This window comes from Microcaecilia unicolor, chromosome 3 (assembly GCF_901765095.1).
Source record: "Microcaecilia unicolor chromosome 3, aMicUni1.1, whole genome shotgun sequence".
Taxonomy (NCBI): Eukaryota; Metazoa; Chordata; class Amphibia; order Gymnophiona; family Siphonopidae; genus Microcaecilia; species Microcaecilia unicolor.
In genome coordinates, this window is record NC_044033.1 from 453,438,930 (window position 1) to 453,452,066 (window position 13,137).

A 13,137-nucleotide genomic window follows, 5' to 3' on the forward strand; every position below is an offset into this window, starting at 1 on the left:
GGGCGGGGCCCCACCAAATTGGTTTGCATAGGGCCCCGCACTTGCTAAGACCGGCCCTGCTGGCACTCTTGGCATTTGGTATGTACTGTAACCTCTTATATGTCTGGCTACTTACACTTCAGTTTTTATTTTTTTCTCTTACTTTTTGTGAGCACCTTTCACATATTACATATGATTTTTATGGCACAGTATGCTCTCAAGCTCTTTGACTTTTTTGTATTACTGAATGCATGGCTTATATATTTTATTTTTTCTTATATTGCACATTAAGGTTCCTTTTACTAAGAGGTGCTGAAAAATGGCCTGCACTGTTGTAGGCATGTGTATTGGACGCGCAATGGTCAATTTTTGAGCGTGCCTGCGAAAAAGGACTTTTGGGGGACTGAAAATGGACGTGCAGCAAAATTAAAATTGACGTACATCCATTTTGGGCCTGAGACCTTACCGCCACCCTTTGACTTAGCAGTAAGGTCTCATTCGTTAACCAGGCGGTAATCATCAGCATGCGTACACTGGCAATTTCCAACTGGATAGCACCACGTGGTAAAAAATAAAAAATATTTTCTGCTGTGCATATTAGACGCGCATAAAAATGGAATTACTGTCTGGGGCTCGCAGTAGCTGGGCGGTAGTTCCAAATTGATGCACATTGCACATGCCTAGGCACCTACATGCCTTAGTAAAAGGGCCCCTAAGTGCCTTATTCTATAAAGGTTATGCTCCTAAATTATGCTCCTAAATTACGAACATAATCTATTTTGGAGCATAGAGTACGCTCGTATTTTAGGAGCATAAATTTATGAGCATAAATTATGCTCATAAATTTATGAGCATAATCTTTATAGAATAATTCCCTAAGGGGCCCTTTTCCTCATAAATGTCTACACACACCCAACGCGCGCCAAAATTGAGTTACTGCCTGACTACCGCGTGTCTCTTGTGGTAATTTCATTTTTGGCATGCGTCCAATATGCACATCTGAAAAGTATTTTTTATTTTTGGGCGTGCATAATGGATGCGTGCCAAGTGGCATTTGATGCGCAGAGGTCATTAATGCACGGATTCTTTACCGCTAGGTCAATGGCTGGTGGTAAGGTCTCAGACCCAAAATGGACAGCTGGCAATCCTGATTTTGCCGCACATCCATTTTTGGGGAAAAAACAGGCCTTTTTTACAGGCACGCTAAAAAAATGGATCAGCATGCGCCCAAAACCTGTGCCTACACTACCGCAAGCCATTTTTCAGAGCACCTTTGTAAAAGGACCCCTAAGTACCTTTGGTTATGCTCTCCGTGTTTAGTACAAATATTTTTATCTGGTTCCCTTACACTCTGCATGCTGTACAGTGTATATTTTTAATTATTATTTTAGACTTATATTTTACATTTATATATTGAATTTCTATGTGTTTTTATAATATATTTTGTAGTTTTTGTACCCTTGAGGCAGCCCTTGATTAGGCGAAACGTGGACCACGTCGGGTGATTGTTTTCAATAAAGACATTTGTTTTATTACTATTTGGACCCACTTTGTGTTGTTTCTACTTTTGTTTTGGATCCAAAGAGCCTCTCTGTTTTCTGCTGCTTTCCTCCTTTTTTATCCTAAGCAATTTCTCTTTTACCTGATGAAGGCATGGAAAAAAATGTTTTCTACATTATTTTAGACTTCGGCACTATTCTTAAACCAATGAGGGATCATCTGTGCTTTCCAATCATTCCCCTCCCCTTCCTGAGTCAGAGCATTTCACCTGCACAAATTACTTAAGTTCAACTGATTTAATCAGACATAAAACTTAAATACAGTTTTCTCACATTCATACAGTTTCATATAAATAATTGAGGGCAATAGCTAAAATCAATTTCCCTGGGTAAATGGGCTATTTGGAAACTGGTGTCTCTGCAGGTAAAAGTACATAGTAATAGTATTTGACACTGTTGGCTTGTCAGAGCCTATTGTTTTCCTTCTGCTGTTGCTGCTCTTTGCTGCCCCCTAGAGACTGCAACACTAGGTAGATGCCTAGATTATAGTGGGTAAACTGGTGCTGCTCACTCTATGCTATGTAGTTTTGCTGTCAAGCCACATTGGAAAGAAACACACAATTATTGATCTATACCTACTGCCTAGCACTGCAACAACAGATTCATAATTTGCCACAGAGAAGAAAAAGAGCAAACAAATCTATATTCCATTTTTGTCTACTTTTAGGGTCTCTATGTTCAAATAAACTACAGCACTACATACAGCCTAATGAGACAGGTTTGTTAGTGGTATAAATATGAATACAGAGGTAAAAGCTCTAAAAGTTAATGAATGTATCAAACAAGGACTGTTAAGAACTTTTTGCAATAATTTAGGCAGATGCAAACAAATCAAAACTATCAATTTTTAAACATCAGTTATTTATGGCAGTTATTATTTATATTAATAAACCAATAATGAAAAGGAAACGATGTATGTTGCATTCTAAAATATCTTATCTATAGAAAAATGATTTGGATGAATATACTCTGCATTTGAATTTTCATGGATGGCATTTTGTATCACAATAGATAATGAATATATATAACATTCATGATACATATTTATAACTGGGTTGGCCAAGATAACCAAAGTGGAGATTTCCAGAAGACAAACAGGGTACCTTTTCAGGATCTGTAGTGGTGATAATCCAAACACAGTGTGCATTGTCTTCATACTGAACTGGATAATTAGGTGATGTTATAATTCCTGCTGGTCCACGAAGGTTGGAACCACATGTTCTTGCTAGAAGGGAAAGAATAAGGCATTATTAATACATAATTTCTAATTAAGTAAAATGTGTGCTATTTTATATCAATTTTTCACTGAATTCCAAAGCAATTGTAACATATCTTTATTAGAAGTGTATCTTTTAAAATCTTTTACTTCAGTAAAATGTACTGAGTGAAGATTACCTCCCCAAAACATGGATGAAAATGTTGCAGTTACCATAGAGTGTGAACCTTAAGCCATAGGGAACTGAGGCATATTTGTACCATTAATAATGAAAAGATGCAAAATATGTAAAGGAATGTAATACACATTTGTACATTTTTAAAGAAAACAATGCATTAAAAGTAGCTGCATGGTTTGAAAACATGTAGACTAAATCCAACAACTAAGAATCTAACTAAATACATAGGTACATAACTGTTGCCATACTGGGACAGACCAAAGGTCTGCCAAGCCCAGTATCCTGTTTCCAACAGTGGGCAATCCAGGTCACAAGTACCTGACAAGATCCCAAAACAGTACAGTACATTTTATGCTGCTTATTATAGAAATAAGCAGTGGATTTTCCCCAAGACCATTTTAATAATGGTCTATGGACTTTTCCTTTAGGGAGCCATCTACTACTACTACTACTACTACTACTACTACTACTACTACTTAACATTTCTAAAGCGCTACTAGGGTTACGCAGCGCTGTACAATTTAACATAAAAGGACAGGCCCTGCTCAAAGAGCTTACAATCTAAAGGACAAGTGAGTAGACGATACGATGGGGGCAGTCAATTTGGGGCAGTCCGGATATCCTGAAGGTAAGAGTTAGCAGGGCCGTGCCTAGGGTCTCAGGTGCCCCCCTGCAGACTATCAGTTGGCGCCCCCCCCCCCCCCCCCCCCCCGTCCAGCAGAGCAGGAACAGAAGGGAGCAGGCAAGTAAGCCGGACCTCAGGAAAAAATAGCACTGTATGTATCCCTCATTGATAAATCTCTGACTCTACAGTTTAGCAATTTCATTAAAGCAAAATGTATTTTCACATATCACATCCTATCCAAGGAGAATGTTTTATATATGTCACCCGTCTGTGGTAAAACTTCACACAGTATCAAAATACCTCTAATATGTAGTCATGCCAGCCGAGGAAACTAACTGTGCTCAGCTCACAAGAGACAGAGTGAACATAAAATAAAACTTCATCCTTAAAAGATAATATCGGATGAATGCATGAAGGTGAATATGAATTCCTGTGAATGGAATCAATTTGATTTACAATAAATCCAGATACTACTCCCTCATATATATAACAAAAAATTATTTAAGTGGAATGGAATTATTTGACTGTACTGGTAAACAGAAAGAAATACTCTATTGCATTCTAATCTCCTTTGCACCAAAGGATATAATTCAGATCAAACATTTATCTCTGATCAACTATCTCAGATCAAATATTTATTTCAGATCAAATATTAAGGTTTCCTTGCTTACAGTCACTTAAATCTACCTAGCCTTTATATAACTTATAGGATTTAAACACTCTTAAACTGAAATTCACCCTTTTCTATTCTTCATAAACTTCAAGTAATCCTGAAATATTCAGATCCTTTTCTCACTAGAGAAACTTCAATCGCCACCAATCTCTTTTCACTTATATTTTCTCATTTACCACAATCAGGCGCTCTTTTATAACTTCAGTCAACAAACACAGGAAGTCACAGCTGGATATCTCTCTTGGCAAAGGACAGCTCTCACTCTGTTCACTTCCCAGGCAGATTTCTTAACAGAAGCTGATCATCCAATCAGAGAGCTCTATTTGAATGCAGATTAACATACAGACACTCATGGGAATGTTTAGTGAAAAACACCGGACTAATTTGCATATGATTTAAACAAATCTGAGCATATGACAACCAAGTACAGACTCCCAGCACCTGAATTCTGCAATTAGATTTAAGGCAAATACTTTTAAAACTTATTTTTAGCACTTTTAAAATTTCAGGTTCTCTTTAATTTGAATGCTGGTTCAAGCTCTGAAACTCACCCTGACTGAGGAGCTAGCCCCAAACTGAAGCATAAATAGCAATCTGGTTGTATTCTCATGTAACTTGAAGAGCGTGCCTGCCTCAATTAATACTGCTCCTTTGCATGAAAAGGGGGAGGGCAGCGGAGATAGGAGAGTCACAAGTTCAGGTGAAAGATTTTGCAAGTGAGCAGGTGCTTACCGCATCAGCACGGCCCTGAGAGTTAGGTGCCGAAGGCAGCATTGAAGAGGTGGGCTTTAAGCAGAGACTTGAAGATGGGCAGGGAGGGGGCTTGACGTAGGGGCTCAAGAAGGTTGTTCCAGGCATAGGGTGAGGCGAGGCAGAATGGGCGGAGCCTGTAGTTGGCAGTGGTGGAGAAGGGTACTTTTTTTAAACCCCACCAAGCTAACTGCTTTTACTACATTCTCTGGCAACAAATTCCAGAGTTCAATTACGCGTTGAGTGAAGAAATATTTTCTCTATTCGTTTTAAAGTTACTACTTTGTAGCTTCATTGCGTGCCCCCTAGTCCTAAACAAGCGATTCATGTAAACATAGGAGTCAATATACAGCTGGCAGCGGTGAGCATTTTTTTTAACCAGTGGCAGCATCATTCTTGGATATTCAATGCCAGGCAATGTCCAGGCACCAACATTGAATATCTGGGTATATGCAGCAGGCTATCTGTCATGCGGTTATGTAATATTCAGCACTTAACTTCAAAAGCAATACTGTGTAAAGATAGGACTGACTTTTATGTGGTCTGATTTAACCAGTAAACATGGGCGTTTAAGTGCTGAATATTGGCATTTAATTGCATAAATGCCAACTCTGCCTCCAGACCACCTAAAAAATATCCAATTTTGATTTAAGCGGTCTGTAGTGATAATTAGTGGCACTAACTGATTAAGTGTCATTGAATATCAGTGAATAGTCCCTGTACAAGTGATTTAACTGGCCAGGAGTCATTTCTGATCAATTAAATTATTTTGAATATCGACCATATAGGTTACATCATGGGCGTAGCCAGACACCCAATTTTGGGTGGGCCTGGGCCCAAGATGGGTGGGCAGAAGAACTCCACCTTGTCCCACAAATGGTTTGGTCTCTCCCTCTTTCACCTGCATGCCATATGGTCTCTCAAACATCCCCCCTCCCCGTATACCTTTTTAATAGCAGATTTTTCACTGTCAGCGAGCAGCAACTAATACACACTGCTCATGTTGGCCCCACAGCCTTCCCTCCGATGCAACTTCCTGTTTCCGCATAGGTGGGAATACATCAGAGGGAAGACTGTGGCGCCAGTGTGAGCAGTATGTAACAGTCGCTGCTCGCTGCAGGCAAAGATCTGCTATTTACAAGGTATGCAGGAGGAACAGTTGTTGGGAGTTTTCGTCAGTTGTTGGGAGTTTTTGGCTGATGGGGCTTGGAGATCTCTGCCAGCCACATCATAGGTGTGCTGCTACTGGGTAGGCCTGAGCCCAAAGTGGGTGGGCCTGGGCCCACCCAGGCCCACCCTTGGCTACACCACTGGGTTACATATATGCTTCAAATTGTTCCATATTGGTAAATTGCTCTATTTAGGGGAATAGTAGGTAGTAGAAAACTAATCTAAAAATAATCTACGCAAAGAGCTATCCAGTGACTCAGTGGCATTGACAGACTTCATGCTGCCTTGTGGGTCATCTAGTTGCAAAGATTGATTCCAGATTCTGCTTCTCAGGCCTGCAGGGCTTGGGCATGTTTTGGAGAAAGTCTTGGGTGGCAGTTCTATAAACTGGCACCAAGAATTAGGCAATCCAATGTCAAGTCAACGGCAGTTGTAGCTGTCGGCATTTAAGTATGTCCTGAAGTGTGCCAAAATTATAGTATTCTGTAAATTGCATATGCACCAATAGTACTACTACTACTACTACTACTACTACTAATCATTTCTATAGCACTACTAGATGCATGCAGCGCTGTACACTTGAACATGAAGAGACAGTCCCTTCTCGACAGAGCTTACAATCTAATTAGGACAAACAGGACAAACAAGAGGTAAGGGAATACTAAAGAGAGGATGATAAAATAAGGGTTCTGAATAAGTGAATAAGGGTTAGGAGTTAAAAGCAGCATCAAAAAGGTGGGCTTTTAGCTTAGATTTGAAGATGGCCAGAGATGGAGCTTGACGCACCAGCTCAGGAAGTCTATTCCAGGCATATGGTACAGCAAGATAAAAGGAACAGAGTATGGAGTTAGCAGTGGAGGAGAAGGGTGCAGATAAGAGAGATCTACCTAGTGAATGGATTCCCGGGGAGGAGTGTAGGGAGAGATGAGAGTGGAGAGGTACTGAGGAGCTGCAGAGTGAATGCACTTATAAGTCAATAACAAGAGTATTTTATATAATAGTGAGTGTACGTGCCAATTAGTGAAATTATTTATATGCTTAAGTGTGCAGTAGTACAGATGGAGCATGTGCTGCAATTCAGATGGCAAGTCTAGTGATGGTTCAAGTGGTGTAAGGAGGTGGATAACCTAGCCGTAATGAGTGATCTCATGAGTGGTTCCCTGTGTGCTCTGGCTTTGCGTAGGGGAGACAAAAAAGGAAGAGCAGATACCTTTTAAAGAGGATATATAGGTCCAGATATAGTTTCTGGACTTATCTAGGGACCAATGCCTAAGAAACTTAGGTTTGGCAAGGAGATTATTCTCTACCTGTCCTACAAACACAGGATATAACTTGGAGTGGATATATCATGCCAGTTGAGCTCCTTTCCCTTCTCTCAACTGAAAGACAACTCTTGAGGCCACAGACAGCACCAGCCAATCATCCACCTCATTTTCATTTCACTACACTTTTATATGCTTGTAACTTTCCTACTGTTACACTTTTCACTGGTTAATAATTAAGCACATGTAATTAAAAAACTGTCAATCAAATCACATTACAAAAAAACATAGACTCAGAGGAACTATGCACCATCAACATTAATCCAAATAAATAAGCTCTCAAGTTCTTGTAAGTTCTTACAGGAAGATAAAATATTCTGTTTGCAGTGTAAATCTAATGGCAAAGCATTTTATAGTTATGGTCCAAGGATGTAGAATCTACATGCATAATGCTCTTAAACATGCCAGGCACAGCTGGCAAACTCAATAGTTTATTTTGGCTTTTCTAAAGAGTCAATGTTTTGCCTTCCCTGAATAGAAGTAGCAGGGCCATTAAACTGGGCTTGTTTTTATCTGGGGTTATTGTTGCCACCCTCACACTTATCAGAATACCTTTAGGGAAAGGTTTCATATTCAGAAAGAAAAGCCCTTTTACTTCCTAAATATTCAGGTGGTTTGCAATGTTGATATGTGTCCACATTTATTTATACATTCTTGTGTCCCACTATTTTCAAAATCAGGTTTGGTTCACAGTTGCTTACAATTTCCATTCTGTTTGATAGTACGGTGATGATATAAAATTTACATTCTGATTGAGAGTTACAGTAATGTTGTCTAGTTTATGTTCTGATTGAACATTACTGTGATGGTTTGTGGATTAGGTGGTAGAAAGTGCCTCGATAACTTGTTTAGAGAAAAAGTAACTAATTAAAAACGAAATTGATAAATACCCACCAACTAATAAATACACCTCCAAAATTATAAACTTATAGGTAAAACATACCAGAATTTATTTTGCCAACCACAGCAGCAAGGATCTTCATGTAAGTACATATTTAAATTGCATTAGGCATTAACAACTAAAATATTGCTGGTCCATAACATTTTCTAGTCAGGTAGATGGCTCAAAATTTGAAGATTATTCTCCCTGCAATAGGTTCTCCTATGCTGTCAAAATGATAGTCTAGCTGGCTTTGAGGGGTGCTTGGTTCTATGCCATATCTTTTGCAAACCTATGGATTTTTCAGAATAATGACCATGGCATTCATAAAAAGTCTGAAAGGATCTAAAGTATCTTATTATAGCAAATCAGAAAAAGAAGAGATGCAATATCTGTTTTAGGACTTAGCAAATTGATTGCACTCCAATTCGGCTCTTAAATCAGATTTTAAGTTCACAGTTCACTATCATATATTTAAATTAGAAGAACCAGTTTACCAAAGATCTGTTTATTCATTTATGTGGTCTGGGATACAATAGTATAATTGATAGTACAAGACTAGTCATTTCTAAAGTAACATTTTCCCTTAACAAGTAAAACAATTTAATAATGAGTAACAATTAGTGTAACAGTTCCATGGGTGTATAAAATTCTTTGAACACTGTAACACAAGGGAATAACTTAGCTTTCAAAGAACCAAAAGAAGCACTTCTGGTATTATTCTCTTGTGTCTGTAACAGTAAAAAAGGAGTATTCTGATCTAATTTGCTAATGCAAAGGATGGATAACCTAACCAGAATGGGCCAATGTAGAATCAGAAATCTAGAAGAATCTTTGCCAAGGATCAGTTCTCCCTGTCTGCAATTTATCTAATGTCTTAAATCAACCCCCCCACCCCATAGGTTTGCAGATGTGCTAATTAACCTCCGAGCATCTCCACAGGTGCCTGCAACAACTTCACGGCTCACTAAAAAGTCTCCCCATTCATTATTATTATTATTATTGTTGTTGTTGTTATTGCTTTTGTTGCTGTTAGATTCTGTTGATGTCACTTTAAATATTTGTTGTTTTTTGTTTTTTTTTTTAGAATATACTATGATGAAGCCATAGATGGTAAAACATTGGCCTTTGTTGGCAATTTTTCTTACGAAGAAAACATTTTTCAGACAAAGTTCAATTATGTACATATTCACACAGGGTTAAATTCTATAAATGGTGCCTTAAAAATCAGTGCACAAAAAACATATGCTTAGCATGATTCTGTAAACTATGCCAAAAGTTAAGTGCAGTTTATAGAATACTAGTAAAAAAGACTCGTTTCTAACACAAATGAAACGGGCGCTAGCAAGGTTTTCCTCGGAGTGTATGTTTGAGAGACAGTGTGTATGTGAGAGAGAATGTGTGTGAGAGATGGAGTGTGTCAGAGAGAGAATGAGAGAGAGAGAGAGAGAGAGAGAAAAACAGAGTGTGAGTGTGTGTGTTTGTGTGAGAGAGAGTATGTTTGAGAGACAGAGTGTCTGTGTGTGTGAGACAGAGACAGACAGAGAGATAGAGACTGTGTGTGTGTGTGTGTGTGTGACAGAGAGATAGAGTGTGATAGATAGAGAGTGTGTCAGAGAGAGTGTATGTGAGAGACAGAGAGTGAGTGTGTGCCCCCACCCCCCTCTCTCAGGACCCCCTTCCCCCCCTTTATGGTCTGAGGACCCACCCCCACCTCTCTGGTCACAGGACCCCCTCCCCCCATCAGGTCCCAGGACCCCTCCCCCTGCTCCCCCTGCAGCCACCAATGTCCAGCGACCCTCCTCTCCCCTGCCCCCCCTGCAGCCACCCATGTCCAGCGACCCTCCTCTCCCCCTGCCCCACCTCCAGCCACCCATGTTCAGCGACCCTCGTCTCTCACCTGCCCCCCCCTCATGCCTCCCAGGTTGTCCAGTGAATTCTTCTGGGCAGGCAGGAAAGATCCCCGGTCTTGCCTGCCCACTGTTGGCGCTGACCTGACCCTCCCCCGCTGCCGGATCGCTCTTCAAAATGGCCACCGAGACTTCCAGCGGCGGACACCCGAGACTTCTGCTGAAGTCTTGGAGGCCGCCCTTGCAAGTCTCAGCAGTCATTTTGAAGAGCGATCTGGCAGCGGGGGACGGGGGGAGGGTCAGCGCCAGCAGCAGGCAGGCAAGTCCTGCCTGCCCTGAAGAATTTGCTGGACAACCTGGGAGGTTGGAGGGGGGGTAGGTGAGAGAGGAGGGTCACTGGACATGGGCGGCTGGAGGGGGGCAGGGGAGAGAGAAGGGTTACCTTTTTTGGCCGTTGCCATTCAGCTCTCACTGCTTCTCAAGAGCTGAAGCGGCTGCCGGGTTTTTTTTCCGCTGCAGAGTACTGAAGCTGCTCCCGCTCTTCTTTGTTTCCGCTGTCAGTGGCCCGCTAAATTTCTGAAGCGGCTCCTCAACAGCAACGTCTGTGTCTGCCATTGCCGTTCAGCTGGTCCGGTAAAGATCTGAAGGGGCTCCTCGAGAGCAACGTCTTTGTTATTGTGGTCGTGCGCTTCCCGCCTCCTTGTTAGTAGTGTTATCATCTCCTGATGTCAGTCGAGCAGGGTTCTAGTGCTGGACAGTGACGTCAGGAGTTGGTTACGGTTGCAGGTAACCTCCTTCAAATGTTGGAGGAACAAATTATTATATTAGATGCCTAGCAGCTGTTCTTGCAACTGACATTACGTGCACCCATTTCTGTCACTAAAACTAGGCCTAAATAACTGCATTTAACTTAGGTGCAGATCGGGTGTATTCTATAATAGTGCACATAGATTTTTGAAACGCCCATGACCTGCCCATGGACACATCACCTTTTCAGCTGCATGCATTAGAATTTACGCGCACCATGTACTAGAATACGCCTAGAAAATTGTGCATGTCAATTCTAATTGAAGACTTTTAGTGCCGATAATTGGGTGTTAAGTACTAATTAGTGGTACTGATAGACTTGTTAATCAATTAAGTTGTACGTATAATTAGGCCGTACAGCCAAATTAGTGCACACAACTAAAGTCACCATTTATAGAATTTGGGGGATAGTAGTTTGTGGTGTTTTTTTATGGTTATTTTATTTTATGATCACTGTTATGTTCTTTGAGCCACATATGATTTGGACTGTTTTAAGTCACTTTGTTTTTTTTGCTTAGGTGTTTTTTTCTTCTTAGATTTTATTTATACATATTTGATATTAACTCAGTTTGGTGGAGAATTATTATTATTATTTTTTTTAATTCTTATAGATGAGCAACACCAATCCTTCTCTAGACCTATGGCTTCATTCATGCCCCTAAAATCTACAGAACTGATACTTCAACATACAGTGGGGCCTTTTTACTAAGTCATAGTAGGCACAAGTATGTGCCTACCATGCACCAAAAAGCACTGCCACAGGACAAGCTGAGGTGTCCTGCGGTAGGATGCTGATCGCCATGAGCTGATCCTGTGCTATAAAATAGGTTATATATTTTTAGCTCAGGAGGTGTATTTATGGGCGGAGAGTAGGCGTGCCCTGCACTAATTAGGTAGCACAGCTACAGTACTACACACTGTCTGATTAGCATGGGATTTAGCATGGGAGCCCTTACCACCTAGTAAATAGGTGGCAGTAAGGCCCCCCGCACCAATGGCCATACACTAATTGGGAAATTAGCACATGGCCATTATGGCAAAAATCATAAATTCAGCCATTTTACTGCCATGATAAAAATGGCCTCAGCACATGGGAAAACCCATGTGCTAAAATTAGTGTGGTATTCCACCATGATTTTGATTATGTTCTTTTTTTTTCCAATACAAGCTTTCTCTTACGTTTACCATCATCATTCCTTCCTCAACCCCTTCCTCAGGTATTAACCCTTTAGTGTCCAATGTTCCCATCAATCTGGTTGATGATCTCTCATTAATAGCTACAGTACCAGTAGGTGGTATGAAAAAAAAAGATGTCTGTAGCATATCTAATGGATCATTGTATGTTAATTAATAGAGTATACATTTCTATACTCATGTTGTTTATTGCAATATATTTATATAATAAAAATTTATAACAAAGAACTTATATGTGAAATATATTTTTATCTTTCAAATTTATTTCAATATGGTTGCATAGCAACTGTATTTCAGATGACTGATCACTTTTACAATATATAAATAACAACTTTACCATTTTAGAAGCTCTATTCTGTTTCAAGTTTTATGGTAACCATAAACGCTTTCTTCCAACACTTATGCCTGTCAACATTTTCAAAATATTTAATGGAGAAAGTTTGCATGTCTAACGCATAATACAGGAACTCTATGGAGTCGCTGCATTCTAATCATAAATAAATATTCTGAATTCCATAAAACACCACTTACCATCTGGTTATGTCTTTATAAAAAAAGAAAAATGTGAATGTGTCCCTGTAGACCTAGAATCTACTTTTGACATTGCCCTCAACTTGCTTACCTCGACATGTTGGCCTATGATCACTCCACGCAGCAAGTGTATCTGTCACTCTCTGACAAGTGATGCTCTTTGAACCTTGAAGTACATAATTATCATCACATGAGAATTGCACACTGGCACTCACTCTGCAAAATTAATAAGCAAACATAAAGAGGATTAATTAGTGCATATAATATCCTACTTTTCTTTATAATACCAAATTTATCACAATTGGCCACAAATGGAACAGAATTTGTCTCTAAATTTAACTGATAAGGTGATCTTCTAAAAAGCATGACATGAAAAAATATATATATTTTCTGAACACTAGAG

At 39.9% G+C, this 13,137-nt stretch overlaps 1 protein-coding gene across 1 annotated transcript in view; it reads right to left on the bottom strand.

Annotated features, from left to right (window-relative positions):
• The window catches only part of CSMD1 (CUB and Sushi multiple domains 1), a 2,896,277-nt gene that overhangs the window by 1,220,754 nt on the left and 1,662,386 nt on the right, over positions 1-13,137 (bottom strand). Inside the window, exons 9-10 of the mRNA XM_030195161.1 lie at positions 12,826-12,950; positions 2,642-2,763 (exon numbers count right to left, since the gene is read on the bottom strand). Coding sequence (XP_030051021.1) covers positions 2,642-2,763; positions 12,826-12,950 — 247 coding nt within the window. The remainder of the gene's footprint in view (positions 1-2,641; positions 2,764-12,825; positions 12,951-13,137) is intronic.